The sequence below is a fragment of the Aythya ferina genome (genome assembly GCF_964211825.1).
Source record: "Aythya ferina genome assembly, chromosome: 1".
Classification (NCBI taxonomy): Eukaryota; Metazoa; Chordata; class Aves; order Anseriformes; family Anatidae; genus Aythya; species Aythya ferina.
Window position 1 is genome coordinate 25817351 of NC_140296.1, and position 18864 is coordinate 25836214.

An 18864-nucleotide genomic window follows, 5' to 3' on the forward strand; every position below is an offset into this window, starting at 1 on the left:
TTTGTACCTTAAACTACAGAAAATTAATTTCAAATGTTAAAACCTTCTTAAAAATTCTTGTTGTTTGATACTGGATATTCTTTAGTCACTTCCTTCTTCATGCAATACAACATTGAATACAATTGCTAATAATTGCTAAAAGATAACAACCAAACTTACATCCACTTCAGAAGGTGCAGTCAAGTAGCAAGGGTTCTGTTTCCACATATCTACACACTGGAAGATGAATAAAGTGGTATTAGTGTACCACATTTGTAAATAAACAGTTAAGAAGTTCACCTACCAGTGTCTCAGAACACTTACATTTCCAGCTTTAGAAATTTTGAGGTCATACTGCTGGGTGCCTTTCCTCTCCTTCCTTTTCTGTAAGTAGTCAAGTATTCTGAGCTGTGGTGGCGTTGAATAGTGACCTACTTCCTGCTGCCTGTTCAAAGATGACCTTGAGTACCTTTTGAAACACCTAAGGTAAAATGACAGATACGATTGTAAGAACATCAAAACCGAATTTCCCACTGCCTAAGTACAAGCACAAAAACACACAGGGAAATGCTATTTACATTGAGACTAGAAAACAGGTTTTGAAATATTAATTTAAAATCACTGTTCTGGACTATACAACTTAAACTCAATTTTGTATTTTTACGAATACTATACTAGTAGTCTGTTTATATGTTTCAGTGCTAAGAATGGGGTTATTTTTGAAATGCATAATTACATTGTCAAAATAATTAACTATATGAAAGGCTACTGAGCCTTTGGCTTGCATATTTTCAAAGATTTCAGTTCTGCCAGAAGATCCATATACTGCTTATGTGACTAATAAGTTATAATCATGGGAACTACTCTTCATTCTTTGTTTCACACCCAACCCTTTGGCACATTAATGCTATCTGGGACATCCATTTAACACCTCTGTGTACTTTTCTAATGGAATGCTTGTTTACCACTACACTCTAATTTTTAAGAGCAGCTTGATCAATTTGTCTATTTACAATTAGCACCGCTAGCTGTACATTAGGATAGTATGTCAATGCGATTCTAATTTTAAACATATTTTGTTAATTCTAACAGACCATTAGCACTTTTCATTCTACAGAACGAATGTACCTCTTTTACTAAGAAAGAGTAAACCATTTCAAGCTTTTGTGGAAAAAAAAGTGAACCACCAGGCACAGAAGTTAAACAAGTTTGATATCTTGTATATAGCATGTTCCACATTACTTATAAATTTATTAAGATTCAAATAAGACAACACTTCTGTTTAGTCTATAAACCTCAAAAATAAATAATTAATTTGATTTCGTTGTTTAGCAGCAAAATTTTACAGTTTTTAAAGCGTCAGACAATATGCAAAATATCCATTTATATATTTCAAATTGAGATGCCATTTGACACCTGAATTAAGTAAAAGGACAAGATTAAAGCTGCCATATGATGTATGATGTTAAAATAACATACACGTTTTTGATATACAAAAATAAGCATATTGCAGTATTTATTACTAAGTGAAATACACTACAAAACTGAATATTTGAAAATAAGATAATCTGACTGTTCTCACTATTCCAAGTATTTAAGTAGACATTAAGATGCGATTACACTTCTCTTTGAACCCCGCCCGCCCCCGCCCCCCCCCCAAAAAAAAAATCTTGAAGGAGTCTCAACATGCTTCAAACTGAAAAATACCTTTTCATGGGGCGAGTATTCATTTTCTGCTTGTTGTACAGGAGTCTGTTTGTAGTACAGGTCACTGCTATTGAAGGATCAAGACACAAAGGCTCTGCTGTAGCCAAAATAAGCTGGCTCTCAAGTAGAAGTTTGTCCTCCTGTATAATATACAGTTATTATTAAATGTAAAATCATGAAGACTTTCACATTAATACACACCTATGCATAACATGCACATTATCTTAAAGAAATTGAAGAAATTATTTGTCAATACTCAACAACAGAAAATAACGCTTAAATATCACTAACAGTTATGAGTTACAGGGCTTTGGTTAGGGGTTTCTAATAGGAAAAGAGAACCTACCGAAAGGTGTTTTTTCTTTTCTTTTTTTTTTTTTTTAATAGCAGTAATGGTAAGACATTAATTTTCTCTTAGTGATTTATCTTGATAGACTAGCAATAGTGCCATAAAGATTATCTGTCTGGAACTTTAGATTACAATTTGAAATGGATTTGAGCGAGATTGTGGCTCTGAAAGACAAACAAGTACACTGCCAGCACCATGCTCTTCAGCATTTAACTAACTCTAATTTTCCAATCCTAGTTAACAAAATTCTCTTTACTATAATAATATAATTAGGAAAGTTCCATTAAAGGAGCAACTGTGCCATTAGATTATACCTGCTGCTCTGGAGCTTTATATTGAAGACAAACGAAGTATGGTAAACTAGTTACACTAACACCAACACTGTCATTCTGGGTTACCAAAAAATAATGTCTGATTCAATTAACAACTATTGTTTTCTGTGGCATCTTGGAGAAAGACACTATTGCATCACTAGCAGTTTGAATACGTCTAGAATATCATCAATTTTGCTTATCAGAATTTATGAAATAAAGTATATTCATCACATTACTGTGAAGTTTTAAAATAACTGTTGACTCACCTGTGTCCATTTGTGGTTGTCACTTGTTATAGAATGCACATCACAAATTAAAGTCTGATGAGAAAGACATAATTGCAGTTAGCTTTCAACAGAGTAATAAGAGTTCTTAATATATGTTCAGTAGTAGCTCTTATCAACTCTGGGAACTATTGTAACACTGAGAAATGACTTAAAACACTTCTTACCTGCATTGTAGGACGCAAAAGAATGTGCTTGCTTTGGTATGTTGGAGATTTCATGTTACCAGACTGCCTATAGTCACGGATTTCTGCTATGACACACCCACAATGAAAAATATTAACCTAGTTGAAAAAAAAGATCAACTTGTAAATATCCAAATATTTACTCATCTTCCTCAGCCCTGGCCTCCATATAGTTTGTTATGTATTATACAGTATTTATTGATACTATGGATAAAGCTACTAATTTTAACAAGATCATAGGTCTTTATAACATACCTAGACAGACCTAACATACAAGCTTCAAATGTTTTGTTTTCATATACCAGAAATGTAGTTTTAGGAAATTTCCATGCCAAATATTTCATGACAGAACAAATGACATTTTGCTAGAACACAGAATCCAAGCTGTCTGGCAGTCGAAACAAGAGCAACTCCTTCTATTCCTTTCTCCCCAGTATTTATGAATTACCTTTTTATAGTGATCAATCAAGTATTTATTTGGGGCATTAAATATTTTGGTTCCAAATGAGCAAGTGTTTCACGTTCTGTTGTTGGAATCACATATGTGAAGGATTCATGATTCAAAGTCTATTTAGGTACAAAACAATTTATTTTTTAAAAACAAAACTTTCAAACCTGAGATTTTTCTAAAAGATCAACCAAAATTGGTGGTAGCTCCTCTGCATCCAAATATTCAAGCAGTTCGCCTTCCTCATAAGGCAGCCGTATGGTCTCAGAATCTGGATTTGAATAAAACAAAACATACTGCTTTTCATCTGCCTTTCAAGTTTTGACTATAACAGTGTGAAATCTAAAACGAGCTTGCCGCAGAACAAAGCAGGGCTGGTGGAAAATATCAAAATTGCTGCTTTTTTTTTTTTTTTAATAATATTAATTTTTACATCCATTTCTGTTCCCAGAACACTTTTTCTTTTCTTTTTCCTTACAAAGCAAAACTCCTTTATAGCTCAATGGAACAAATGCTTGCTCCCAAGTGAGACACTATATATTCTTAGTGCTTACTACAGTACCAGGTAGCATAAAGATGCAATCAAAGTGGAATGCAGATGGCTTTCGCTAGACTTATATAATTTCTTTCACTCTTCCTTCCAGAAGGTACATGAAGTAAGAGAAACTCAGATAAGGAACACAGAAAAAAGAGGGAACAGATACAAAGCTAGCTGGAAATAAGGGAGGAAGGCTATCAAAAACATTCATATGTATTGATTTATACTGCACTGCTAGAGATTGCTTACAAGCACTTCACAACTCTGTGCAGATTTGCAGTTCAAGTACAGGTGTTATTTCTTTTTTTTTTTTTTTAAACAAGGGATTGTGTTATAAACAGTTAAACATTAGCAACAGCAACACATTCCAACTATTTATAGAGCACTCTGAATAGTTTTAAAAATTAAATAGTAAAAATGTTACCTGAACCATTTTTTCCCCTGAGCATAAGTGAGTAACCCTCATTTCCCGGATAGAGGTTCACCACCAGACATGACAACGTCTCCTGCATAACCAGCTTCTCAAGTAAATTCACATTTCGCCTCAGCTTCTGCTTTAAAAGTAAACATTGCTCATGAACATAATACTATCAAGTAATTAGAAGCATTAAAACAGTTGCCAGAATGAGAAATATTTATTTTAATGTTGAAGTATGTATCAAAACAAGCCCATTTAAATTTAATTTAGCAGAATTCAATACAATATATAAATTATGTATTATTGTACATACTTACGCACCTTTTTTTTTTTTTTTTTTTTTAGAAACACTCATTTCAATTCAAAAAACTTTTAGACCACACAAAACAATTAGCAAGAATGATCCTTGGCTAAGATTTGCAATGTTGCAAATCTACAGCAGAACATTATTTGGTATCATTATTATGTGCACATATTTATACATTATACACTGTTTGATAACAACAACAAAGTTTTTACTACTCTCAAATATTCCTAGCAAGCAAATGTTCCTTTTCCAGACTAAAATCTTACTGCCTTTTAGCGTTTAGAAGTCTGGAAACTACCACAAAGAAAAGCATGATACCCTTGTCTCTAAATTGCATAGAGATAGATTTGATGGATGGACCACTCCATCCATCCATGGTGGATAAGGAATTGCCTGGATGGTTGCTCTCAACGTGTTGTGTTCAATTGCTCAATGTCCAGCGATAAGCGGTGTTCCTCAGGGGGTCAGTATTGGGACTGGTGCTCTTTAACATCTTAGTCAGTGACACGGACAAGAAAACGGAGTGCACTCTCAGCAAGTTTGCCAACAAGCTGTGTGGTCAACATGCCAGAGGGAAGGGATGCCATCCAGAAGGACCTGGACAGGCTTGCGAGGTGGGCCTGTGCAAACCTCATGAGTTTCAACAAGGCCAAGTGCAAGCCAACTGTATCTTGGGCTGCATCAAAAGCAGAGTGGCCAGGAGGTTGAGAGAGGTGATTCTTCCCCTCTGCTCTGCTCTTGAGAGACCCCACCCGGAGCCCTGCGCTCAGCGCTGGGGCCCCCAGCACATGGACAGGGATCTGTTGGAGCAAGTCCAGAGGAGGGCCGTGAGGATGATGAGGGCTGGAGCACCTCTGTTACGAAGACAGGCTGAGAGAGTTGGGGTTGTTCAGCCTGGAAACGAGAAGGCTCTGAGGACACCTTAGAGCAGCCTTTCAGTATATAAAGGGGGCCTACAGGAAAGCTGGGAAGGGACTCTGTCACAGGTATAGTGACAAGACAAGGAGTAATGGCTTTAAACTAAAAGAGGGAAGATTTAGATTATATATCAGATGCAGCCTGCTAGGTAAAACCTTCAGCTAATACTCCTATTAGAACCCTATAAGACACTTACCCCAGAAGGAGAGACTGTGCACGGCTTCAATTTTCAGAAAGATCACTGAGTACAGAATAGAGCTATTGTCTCTTCACTTACACCTAGCATGAAATATCCTGGCATACAGTAATTGCCCTCTGAAAACAAAGTCAACTCTCAACTCCTCTAATATCTTCATTCTTAACAATTGAGATACTGTCATCTTTTGATGGAAAAGTTTTGATTTCTGTGTTGGAAAGATCACTCATTTCATATTCAGTTGTGCAATGGTATTAGGAGGGAAATAGAAAAGGACTTGTGAATTATGTAAGGCTTGATTTAAAAAAGATCACCAGGTTATGTAAGGCATGCTAAAAAAACTATTTATTGTAAAATTATTTTTAAAAATTAAAAAGCAAATAAAAATAAATCCATTGGATCTCATTGGGACAGAATTAAAACAGCCTCTAGAAGTTATTAATACTGTTAACATTTCTAATTCAACTTTATTTTCATGAGCTTAATAAAAAAGATTATTCAACTAATGACATTATTCTATGAAATCACAGGTCCAGAATTATTTAAACTGACTAGCAATCACAAAAAATTTATAGGGAACAATTTACCTTTTTCCTCAGAAATTTGTTCACATGTACAAGAAATAGTAAGAAGTTATTTTTACAGGAGGCCTCTGCTCCTTACACATCAGATAAGTAGCATACATAATCGTATTTCGATTGTAAAAGTTATTACATTGATTAATCACACTACTCAGTGAACAACATGTTCTTTTTATTTTTATTGTTCAGGAGTAATTAGCCAACTACAGCTTGGCAGGTTTTTTCTTGCCTATTTTGGGGGGGGAGGTTGAGAAGGATGGCAGAAGACAGGAAAAAGAGGAAGAGGACAATCAAACAGACCTGAACAGGCCTGACAACATTTTTAGCACTAAATTCATATGAACTAAATTTCTTAAGATGCATGCCAGGTACATTTTAAAATAATAACACCACTCCAAGACATTGGAGTAAATTGGTGTTTTTGGTTTACAAAAAGTGGCATACCAAAAATAATTAGCAGGTAAAATTACCTTGCACTAAGCATGAAGATGACTATAGCCACAGGAGGACCTTCCTCCTTTGAGCTGGCTATCGGAGGTAGTAGCTCAGAGCTGGTATTAAGCTCCGATCTTGTCTGGGACAGTTTTAAAGATCAAGAAGTGGATTGAGGCTTATTACATTTCTCAAATGTTCACCATGGTATATTGGAAGGATTCAGACACAGAGGCACAAGGCAGTTACACTACCTCGGTTGCACCAGCTAATAAACTAACAATCCTAACCCTCTCTGAATCAGCAGAAAAGCGGTACTCCCCTCCATAAACACACACTGCGGTGACTGTGATGGGTGAGAAGCAGCACAGAGAAAGCATAGGTGCTGTCTTCCAGTGACTTATGAAGACTGCCACTGAATAAATACTGAGTGACTACTCTCTAACAAGACAGGCAGTGTTTTTATGCTTTGCTTGCTATTACTCAATCCATGGCTATGTTTGTATCTTAGCTTTAATATCTTATCCTCTGACAGTGCACAAAATTCTGATTTTATCGTTATCATGACTGCTTTTACTATAACATCTTGAGTCAATTTTTCACTTGTCTTTATGATTGTTTTACAGCTTCTGACCAATACTTCAAACTGATCATCTCCATAAAAAAACTCTTGAAGCAATTTACCACCTTTGTGAAATGCAAGTCTAAGAAAACCCAATAACCCAACCACCGAAGGTTCTTCCCTTGACTTCAGACGTATTTCATTAACCCTAGCATCACTTTACAAATGCATAGAATATGCAAGAGCAGATTGGACACCATCACTTATTCTCTGCAGGGCTTGACAAGTGAATAACTTGGCTATTAACAAGAGGTTCTCTGTGCTCACCATCATAGTCTTCTATAAACTCATGAGTATATATTTTATCTGATTGTTCAGTAGAGAACAACAGAATTCAAGCTTTTTCATGTCATGTTATGTTGACTGCAGAGAATCATTGGTTTAGGGTAAGTTTGCTGAACAGCCATCATAACTTTGGTGTCATCGTTTTTTCAAAATCTTAGAGGGTTACAGATGTCACCGAATATATTGGAGTGTTGGTATTGAATGTATTGGTGAATATATGGGGGTGTTCAAGGAAAGGTTGGACGTGGTGCTTAAGGACATGGTTTAGTGGGTGACATTGGTGGTGGGGGATGGTTGACCAGGTGATCTTGGAAGTCTTTTCCAGCCTTAATTCTATAACTCCTCTATTCTATAATTTTCAAAATACTGTCTTATTGTGTTCCTTTCATCTGTAGCATTGAGGAAAAAAGCAGCAGACAGACTCACATTTTTGATTATTTTTTTGAGTATTTTCAGGGAGCAGATGTCTTTTTTTTCTTCTGTTTTAAGGAAGAATTTTGAGAGGTCAAGATTTGTTAGAAGTGAAATCACAAATCTTATATTCAAATTATTTCAGAATACTTCCCTTAGGGTAAACATTTAATGTGTTTCTTCTCACGTCATAGATGTCTTTTCTCAGGTACTGAGAGAGGCAGTGGTGGTGGTGGTGGGTATGGATTGAAATACTCATTCCACAGGCAGTTCTGATGGCTTTATATGAAATCTACCATCTTCAAAGTGCTTAGAGTAATCCATGTACTGAAATTTGTAATTATTCTTTGAGGGGAAAAAGAGTAATCATACGATGCACAACCCTGGTGGCATTACTTACAGACTCCCTAAGGTATGGCAGCAGGGTAGCTAACTAAAAGTCAGTCTCATTGCAGAAATTACCAGGGGAAATTACATGGCCAGTCTTATACACAAAGGAAGATTAAATATGATTGTTTGCATGAGACAAGGTTCTGATCTAAGAACAACAAGGGTTACTTAGCACTTTTGTTCTCTCACATGAATATGCAATTATATATTTTAATCAGAGATAACTAAGCATTCAACAAATTAAGTATAATTTTATTATAACCTAAAGATTATCACAATTTTTAAGCAATTCTTTAAAATTTAAAATTTCACATTAGTAAAGCATAAGTGATTCCTTTACATCTAAGAGCATATGACTATTTTTGCTTGAAATTCAGAACCAATTTCTTTCCTACTCTTCGCATGGTTTGTTCAACAGAGTCAAAGAGATCACAATTTTATTTCCTGTCAATTTCAACAGAAGACTTGAAAATTAACTGTGTGAATGGTGACAAGCATTGTTCTTTCAGAAAACTGAAAGAGCAAAGCAGAGTTTGGTATATATTGACTAAAAAACCCAACCCTACAATTCAGAAGATACCTCCTTTTATGGAGGCATTGTTAACTGGTTACAAAACACAAGGAATATACTGAAGCCTAAGGATGTTTGTGACCTCAATGAATCTAAATTGGATTCTTAGAGAAGACTGCAACTACTAGCTAAGTACACAGATTAGTATTAATGTAGCTATTAAAGACAAGGCCCACACAGTCTCCACAGTGGAGGCAAGAAAATATTTCAGTTTCCTAAGTAACACCTAAGATAAGCTTTTACAGATCAAACTTGAGGAATGCTGTGATCTAAAAAGGCTGCTGCACCCTAATGAGGTTTGGTTTTCTTCAGAGTAGATTATTATCGCCAGCTGTTTTGTAACCTCACACATGCTAGTTATATATATGAAGATAACATTTTACACAATTCCCCAAATACATCCAACCGTGTGCATCATTCATTATCGTTAGAGACTAATCAAGGAAAAAAACAACACCAAAACAAAGAAAATCCCTCACCATTATCTGGCACCATTTGTTTTATTCATGTATCATTGTTACTTATTCCCCACATCTGCCAGTGTGGGGAGCAGTCCCTAGGAGCACTTTTATAGCAAAGCAACAGATGTGCAATTTGCTATTTTTGTACTAGTCCAACATGGAAATCAAATGACTTAATTCCAGTGATTTTCATTAACAGTGTGAAACTTTCATTACTTTGAGATATTTTGGTGCTTGCCCACTGATGTTGCCTTCTAACATGTCTACATAGTAGCAACTACCTACCTAGCCTAAATCCTTCAAGCCCACAGCCCAAGTCTGTTATTATTGTTAAAATGTTATTGTTTCAACATTTAGGTACCACAGTACTGCACAGGAATCTAAAGGACATAAACTGCTCTAGAGAATCACTGTAACATAACTACGACTCTCACTAGCATGCATGTGAACAAATGGGCAGACTGCACTAATAGGGGATGAGTAACGCATTAGTCCTTTGCGAATGAGTGTGGAAAATTTGGTGTTCCCTATGCACACCAAAAGCAAACAAGAATATAAATGAACAAATAAACTGCAGGCTAGGAAGCATGAACATGGGAGAAACGTCATATTACAAGAGCTAAGATACAACTGAAAAATAATACTAAATATGAATGAAAAGATTGCTTTTGGATGGACAACATACTTAGAATTCGTATCATCAAAATGATGCAGTAGCAAACAGAAGATTTGACAGTTCTGTATATCAAAAACTGTAAGGTTGTTGGCCAAACTCTAGGCAGAACAGTATTTCCTCGTTATTGTAAACTGAGATGAATGTGCAGTCATGGATAAGGTTTCACAATAGCATCGTCTTCTAAACTTAAAACTACAATATTTAAGCTTCCTATTTTCAGTAATTAGAATCCACAGCATATGACCAAGATACATTAACTACCCACATCTGGTGAATAAGAGTTCTAAATAGAAATTTTTGCTATCATAAGCTTCCAATACATCAATAAATAAGCCACTAAATAAAGATTAAGTTTTAATTCAGATCTGTATCAGCAATAATCCACTTCATCTACTGTGGTGCTAAAATTTCCTCACTACTTTAATTTTATTAGAGTTGGGTCAGTTTGCTGAGCGCCTTCTGATTTAGCAACAGCAATAGTATTAAAACCCTACTTTTCTCCAGATTCCAGTCTAGCAAGCCCAATCTTCTCCCTGCTGCTCAAATATATTGTTACTTATTTGCTGTTGATGAATCTTTAAACAAAAAAAGACATCTGGATTTACAACAGAGCACAGATTCTGAAAAAAATTGCACACTTTTTCCACAGCAGTCATGCTAATTAAGTGATTCAGAAGCAGTGATACTGACAACAATGCTTGACATTTGCTCACAATTGTGTCAGTGATGCAGGACTGAAACAGAATAAACAGGTCACTCAAGCCAGACTAGGTTTAATATTCACATATTACCCAATTACTTTAATAGCACTATCTGTTGCCTAATAAACTTCTTACATCTCTCCATTCTAGACTGTTCATTTGAAATTCTACTTTTCATATAATAAAAAGCAACTTCAGTAAAATTGTCACAACTCTATGCCAGCATTCTACTTTATTACCTTCAGGAACAGAATTAGGTTCATCAGGTAATCACCAGCCCTCCCAGCACCATGTTCTTATTTCAAACTGAATTACAATGCTATAAAATAATCAGTTTAGTCCACAAAAGTCATTAATTGTTGTTACCCAAGTCTTAGCCTTCAGTAACTACTACAACCACCAGCTTTTCTTTTTTTTTTTTTCCCCCCCAATAGAGGAATTAAGCGAAATACGTCTTTTCTGAACTTGCCCATTTAGACAACAATTAAAAGCTGCTCAGCAATTTCCACTTACCTTTATCTCAGGCTCTTTTTCACATTCTTCTATATACAAATCATAGAGTTTTTGAAATACAGATTTTCTGAAATTAAAAAAAAAAAAAAAAAGCTTAAAATGTAACCAAAATCAAACCAAAGAAAAACTACTTAAAAACTAAATACCAAAACTCTTATTACCTTCCACTGGATAAATATTTTCTTTTGGGAGGTCTCTGACGGGCACTTTCAATGATATACTAAAAAAGAAAGAAACAGGTAAACTAAGAACTGTAGCATTAGTTGCATGCAAAATCTTGATTTTACATTCACATTCTGTAATTAGAGTAGCTAATATTTGTTTAAGTTAACGTGCTAACATACTGAAGCTAACTTGCTCAGATACAATCAATTTCATGTGTAATGGCTCAACACATCAAGTATTCCCCAATATAACCAGCTGAGGGAATTTTTATTTTATCCTTGTCTTTTGCACTTATTCCAGGTTTCTCTGTTTTACAGACCTGCGTATTATAAATATAATTTTAATTAAAATATACTAACAGTGTTCAAGGCAGCCACTACATCAAACGTCATCATGAAAAGTAAAGGCACTTGCCTTTTCATACCAACTAGGCAACCTTTAAAAAACACAAACAGGATTTTACCACGTAGTTCTGCCAGCTGTCTCTGAATTTACAGCAATCACCACTGTACAACTCTGCTTATTTCACAGCATACACATTTGTTCGTTTCAAAAGGGGAAAATTTAAGTGCTGCAAGGTTTATCGTCATTGTACCTGACAATGTTCTCAGTTCAATAGGTAACAGACAATGACCTGGTCTAGTAATTTTAGTGAGAATTTTGCAAAACCAGTGTTACATGTATGGGTCTTTATTTATATACACACACATATTTACATAAACACACCCTCCTGCTTTTCACACATACATTATGTTCCTTAGGTGTGAGCCCAACATATTATATGCAAACAAGTAACTATTCCTTACCTCTGCACGATCCAATGCCAGTTCTAAAGCTTGTTGCTGCAAGAATTATAAACAGGTTTTTTTTAGAAAGTACGTTAGCTGAACAATCTCGTGCATAAAAGCCATCACAAAAACCTCTATTACTACTGGTATGAATTAATAGAAGATGGGCTCAAGCATTCTTTCACAGATTCTAAACCTAGCAGCTGAAACATCGTGTAACTACATTAGCAGTAATTAATCCCACTACCAACCATCTACATTCGTGAAGTTTTGGCTACGTTATAAAGTGTTAAAACAATGAAGGGCAGCTAGAATTAAAAGTGGGAATAGAAATTATGCCTAATAAAGGTAATGATTAATATTAATAAAAATAATTACAGACAAAAAATAGAAAATCTGTTCTTCTTTAAGCTGGCTGCTAACTCCACATAAAGGTTAGACCAAAATTTTCCCAAACTGCAGCTCAGGAAGAAAACATTTAATGCATAGGCAGGGATGCCAAAGATCAGGCATTTTTCTACAAGACAGAAATGAAGATCTTACATTCAGAACATTGCAATTTAGGAAGAGTTTCTTATGATATACTGTTTCTCAACCATTTAACAGTCTCCACTCCAAGATATCCACTAAGAGAAGCTAAGAAATATACCAAAACCTAACACACCACCATCCTGGCAAAAGCGTCCCTATATCCCATGGCATAGTATACTCAATAGTATTTATTTTAACGGATTTAACTCCTTTGTGGTATCTTTGAAAAAATACTTACTCAGGCTTTTTTTTTTTTTTATTCACCTACAGTATCTCTAACATAAATTTTCTTCCCTGTCCTTGGAAAAAAGACCACTTAATGATGTGCTATTACTCATTGCAACCTATTACCACAGGGCATTTTAAAGTGGCATTTTCATTTGAACACCTAAACAAACACATTTTCTATATAAGCCCATTGGATAACGGAGTGACTTCAGGCATTCTATTCACTGACTGCTTAACACCAGGTAAACTTCATGGCAATATGAGTATTTGTGAATAGAAGAATACTAAAAAAAAAACAGCGTGGAAGAAGGACATGCAGTTTGTACCCAGCTGTCTAACACCATACATGACTGAAAACACATCACTTTATGTGATGATTCCTGTGATGCAATGGACAACGAGTAAGTATTTAGGAGAAGTATTCACAAGCTATGAAGGAAAACATCATTAAAAATATGACAAAACTCTGAAGTGATAAGCAAAATCAGATTTTTGAGAAAAAACAAACATTGATGGCTTTCTCCTCATCAGCCAGACAGGCAACAGGCTACAGTGAAACAATCTGAAAATATGTTTGCTGAATCATAACTTACCATTGTAGTTGAAGCCAGGTGACCCAGTGGCAAAAGAAGTACTTAAGAAGTTTGGTACAGTTGGTGAAGAATCATATTTTATGGTCACTCCTGGGGTACTGAAAGATCAAGGAGAAACAAATATCACTATGAAACACATCACTTTATTCAAACACAACATCTTAAATGGCTCATTGTACATAAATCTCATCTGTACAGCATTTTCTCCTCCAAAAGCATGAAAATTCTGTTAAGTGTAAGCACAGGGGTTCCTATTCTAATGTCTGCTCCTAATATGCAGAATCATTTTATGCTAGTTATAGTAAAGTAATAGTAACTAATTGAAATTCCATAGCCAAGAACACTGTTGTAGCAGTCTACCTAGACACCCCTAACATCAAATCCAGAGATGCTAGGCTCTTTAATGACAACTGGCCAGAATATTTAGCATACCCTATTAGTTTTTTGTTTTGCTTTCATGAAGGTATTATTCCACAGACAACACCTCCACCTGCAGTGCCTCCTAGCACTGTTTTGAGATGTTATTTTAATACTGACTCACACTAGGCTGTCAATTAAAAAACAAATCAAATTTGCGGAGCACCATCGTGTCCCTTAGATGCTTCTGCCCTCACATACTGTCCCTATACCATTTCACTTTAAAGCATGAAGAAAAAAAACAGGTCACAAACTCTGATTTTTAAACCTTGTGTTTAGCAGCATTGTCAGTGAAGAGATGGGGAAAACTGAAGTCAATTTTACTTTGAAATTTGAACATTACAGCGCCTCGGTATACGTGAAATGTTTACTTAAGATATCCCACCAGGCATCACGTCAATTTGAGGAAGTTCTTTCTGTTGCACCTGCACTCCACATCAGCCTTGGGTTGGACGGATGCCTTCAGGTGCCACCACCTGCCCCCTGCCACCTCCCCGCGCCTTTACTCCGCTCCTCCACCGCGGTACCGACTCCTCCAGACAACACCGGCCGAATGACTCAGAGCTGGGCACGGCTGGGACCTGCTGGCGGCCGCCTGCCCCCATCCCCGCTGCTTTCCGAGCAGCCTCCCGCCCCCCCACCCCGCCTCACGGTGAGCCCAGCCCCCAGGCCAGCGGCCCGGCACGGGCCTGCCCGTGAGGGCCGAGAGCGGCCGGGCAAGAGCCGGGCCCAGCACCGAGCGGGGCCGGGCCTCGCCTCCCGCGGCCCTACACGGCGGGGGCCGCCCCCGCCCGCCCTCCCGGCCGGCCTCTGCCCCCCGCCGTCCCCCCGCGGTCACGGTGCCGGTGCGGGGCCCGTTCGCGGCGGGCCCGTTACCTGCCGGCCGGCCTGCCCCGGGGCCTGCCCGCCGCGCTGCGGCCCCCGCCGCCCGCTCATCCGCCCCCGCCTCAGCCCCCCGCGGCGCCCCCGGCCGCTTCCGCCCCGCCGCTTCCGGGTCGGCGCCGGAAGGGGAGGGAGCGGTCGCCGTGGAGACGAGAGGGAGGGGGGAGGGAGAGGGCGGGAAGCGACTCGCGGCGTCGCCATGGAGACGGGGGCGGGGCTTCCACATGCCCCGCCCCTCCGCGGGGGAAGGTGGCGCCCAGGCTGACCCTCCCCTGTCCCAGCTCCATGCCGTTCCCTCGGGTCCTGTCGCTGTCCCCAGAGAGCAGAGCTCAGCGCCTGCCCCTCCGCTCCCCGCTCCCCGCTCCCCTCGTGAGGGAGCTGCAGGCCGCCATGAGGCCTCCCCTCAGCCTGCTCTGCTCGGGGCTGAGCAAACCCAGGGACCTCAGCCACTGGAATCTGTCTGCGAGGCTTCTCTGCGAGTCAGCAGCTCTTCCTAATTTAGTGTCATCTGCAAACCTACTTAGTATGCATTCAAGTCCTGCATCCAAGTCATTTTTGAAAACATTAAAGAGAACTGGTCCTAAAATGGAGCCCAGGCAGTAACATGCCTGAAAACCTCTGCAGGCCAAAGGTTTGCTGTTGTTATAAAGATCAGAACAGATTTCCTTATGTCCGAGCAGCCCCCCTACTACCAAAATATTGCCATGTAAACTCAATACATTCCTTCTCTTGCCTCTGTAAAAAGAATACTTAAGGATTATCAATAAAATATATTCTTATATCCCAATCATCAACATCTTCACAAAGTCCATTTGCATCAAAGAAAGAGAGAAAGAAAGGGAGAAAGAAAGGGAGAAAGAAAGAGAAAAAGAAAGAAAGAAAGAAAGAAAGAAAGAAAGAAAGAAAGAAAGAAAGAAAGAAAGAAAGAAAGAAAGAAAGAAAGAAAGAAAGAAAGAAAGAAAGAAAGAAAGAAAGAAAGAAAGAAAGAAAGAAAGAAAGAAAAAAAGAAGGAAGGAAGGAAGGAAGGAAGGAAGGAAGGAAGGAAGGAAGGAAGGAAGGAAGGAAGGAAGGAAGGAAGGAAGGAAGGAAGGAAGGAAGGAAGGAAGGAAGGAAGGAAGGAAGGAAGGAAGGAAGGAAGGAAGGGAAAGAAGGAAACTCACAACAAAATAAACATAGCATCATCACAACACCAACACCAACAAAATGGACAATTTACACACACTCTACCTCTTGTCCCTTCACCACATTACTACCACATATGGTATTCACAATTATTACGTTGTAAATTCTTCACAGTTATTTCATTCTTAGACAATGTCCGGTCCATGTTTTGCCCATTACTACTCTCAGTTATCAGTATTATCTAAAAGTCGTATGAGGGCTCATGTTCTGAGTGTCTCTTTTCCCCATTTCAGTTCAGGCTGGAATGAGGCAATCTAATTTCTCAAGAATGGTGTTATACGCAACCATGATCTGCCTGAACACTCCCCAAAATAGCCTGTATCCAAGACAGAAATTTATTCTCAGCCCTAGGCAGTTAAATGTGCTATGCTGAGCCCTCTGGAGGGCCTACAACCTTCCCCCATCACTGCCTTCAAGTTAGGTTATATCTGGACTGGAGAATCTGGCCACAATCTGGCCCCATCTGTGTGTGGGTTTCAGTTTGCCTAACATAACATTGCTGTGGGTGAGAACCAGCACATTAATGCTACTTCAGGGTGAAACTTTGTTTACAACGGCATCTCAGTGATGAGTTTGGAAACAATCTTTCTTCCTAAGAGAGGAGCTAGATGCCTTAGAATCACAGAAAGTTTTGTATACTCTCTAAACATATTGCTCATTTACACTCTTTTTGTCCCATTACCAGAAACAAATCAGTATGTATTCCTTATTATACACAGATGGAATAAATGATGAACATATGGGGCACTGTTGTACAGTGATTATAATGATAAAGATTATTGTAATTGTGTAGCAAGAATTCCTTGAGAGATTTTATCCATGCTCAGATCCTCCTGAAAAGTTGCAGGATTTGTGATGATAGTTTTGTGAGAGAGAAGGTCGGTCATGGAGATAAAAATCCTGCTGTATGTTTCTGGCATTTGTTACACTTGCTTAGAATAAGAGGTTTTGCATTTAGAGATATTTTCCAGACTTCAGTGATTAATTATGGATCACCAGACCTGTTTTCTTTATCATTTAGCCATTCATTGGGGTAGGTGACCACCCTCTTTCATTCTGAAGCACTCTGAGTATCAGGCTGAAATAATTTGAAATATGAACTTCTGAATAGTCTTTTCCCACTTGAGTGCCCTCAGCCAGATTCATAATGAAGCCTGTCTTCCCCAATTACTTGAGCCTGTGGAAACCATAAACTAAGATGTCGTACATCAAGACATGTTTTCTTGATTTCCTTTGGCTTAATCCAGTTGTCTTTGTTTTCTCTCTGTGCTCTCTAAATCCATGATGAAAAGCCCAAAGATTTTGAACCTAGGCCTTCAAAGAAAGCTGGAGGTATGGACCTGATCTAGAAACCTATGAACTTTTCAGTGAGAAAACTGGAAAATCAGTCCCGAGGGTTGATAGTCCATCCATACTGCCTTCCAATTTGTTTAATCTATTTTTAAATTTGTTCATATTATTTTCTCCTTTGTGCACCATGTGTCATTTAAAAAGCCATCTTTTAAAACTCCTTGATTACCATTCCTCCTATGCATCCAGAGTGTTTGAAGACAGATGCTGCCCAAGAAATTATGCTATGAGTCATATTACAGTTTACTGGAAGTTTCATTAAAAGTTCTTGCTACCAAATGATGAGTTTTCTTTCTCCTTCAGAATAAGGAATGCTGATAATAAAAATTAAAGCTGTTTCCACCCATTTCTTCATGCTTTAATTCAGACCTCCCTTTTTATATGTGTGTTTTTGCATTTCTTTTCTCTGGAACCTGTTAACTGAGAACAGCCTCAATACAGTATTTCAGGATGGGTCATTTCAAATATTGTGGGCCTAGGACTGACTCTAGCTTCACTTTGCTGTGTTTATATTGTAAAGGGAAGGCCCTGGGGAAAACAGGCATTGTGTATTTCATTTGCTGCAAGTCCTTTTAGCACTGATTTTTCTGTACTTTCACATTTGTAAGATCCCACCATTTTCCTAGATGAATGGCTTTTTAAAAATTTATTTATTTATTTATTTATTTATTTATTTATTGTGCTAATAAGGCCTACGTTCAAATTTGTGAGGTAAATGTGAGGCAGTAGCTGAATTTAAAGACCAGACTTTCCAGGTTTTTCATGTTTGGCATCTTCAGCTTCTGAAAAGCCAGGGCAAGGTTCTCCTTCAGATTCAGATCCTCCAAGTTTTGGTTGAAACTGCCCTTTATTTATGTTGGATTTCACATGCAATTTTACTTCTCAGTCCCTTTTGAATAATAATTTGATATTATATATTTTTGCTACCTTGCTGTTTACTCATCTACCCAGCTTCTTTATGAATGTGTTGAACACCAGAGATTCCTGTGGATCCCTAGTGGTTTGCTGTGGAAAATGGCTATTTTCTTCTTCCTTTTGATTCTTATATACTCTGAAAAGTCCATGTTAAGGCAATCCAGTCCTGAGTCCTCTGGAGTACTCTGTAGATGGCTGTGAGTAAATGCAACTTCTACAATCTTATCTGTTGCTCTTAGGCTCTAGTCAACACAGCAACTTGAATTAAATCCAACTGAATAAGAGCTGTTGTCCACTTAGTCTCCCAAATTCCTTCTCCTTGTAGCAACATAACCCTTTCAGACCTCAGCCTTTCATCTGTTTGAGTCAAGTACCATGTCCGGTGTAACAGATAAGATAAACTGATTAGGCTCCACCTGCCCCATGCTTCTACAGGCCAATTTGTTTGATTACATAAAAGACTCTGCAGTGGAGATCCATCACTTAGACTGACTTCTGGAATATGGAATGATAATACAGATATGTTG

The 18864-nt window shown here is 38.0% G+C and overlaps 1 protein-coding gene across 5 annotated transcripts in view; it reads right to left on the reverse strand.

The window, feature by feature from the left end:
- Window positions 1-14954, reverse strand: part of SUPT20H (SPT20 homolog, SAGA complex component) — a 34811-nt gene extending 19857 nt beyond the window's left edge. For 3 of the 5 annotated variants that reach the window (XM_084507078.1, XM_084507075.1, XM_084507074.1), the window contains exons 1-12: window positions 14885-14954; window positions 13592-13689; window positions 12258-12293; window positions 11448-11506; window positions 11287-11353; window positions 4229-4358; window positions 3434-3537; window positions 2801-2917; window positions 2616-2669; window positions 1687-1826; window positions 304-460; window positions 160-216 (exon numbers count right to left, since the gene is read on the reverse strand). In XM_084507078.1, coding sequence (XP_084363204.1) covers window positions 160-216; window positions 304-460; window positions 1687-1826; window positions 2616-2669; window positions 2801-2917; window positions 3434-3537; window positions 4229-4358; window positions 11287-11353; window positions 11448-11506; window positions 12258-12293; window positions 13592-13594 — 924 coding nt within the window. In that variant the 5' untranslated portion in view covers window positions 13595-13689; window positions 14885-14954. The remainder of the gene's footprint in view (window positions 1-159; window positions 217-303; window positions 461-1686; window positions 1827-2615; window positions 2670-2800; window positions 2918-3433; window positions 3538-4228; window positions 4359-11286; window positions 11354-11447; window positions 11507-12257; window positions 12294-13591; window positions 13690-14884) is intronic. The other 2 variants (XM_084507077.1, XM_084507076.1) reach the window with 1 other exon arrangement.
- Between the last annotated feature and the right edge of the window lie 3910 nt (window positions 14955-18864).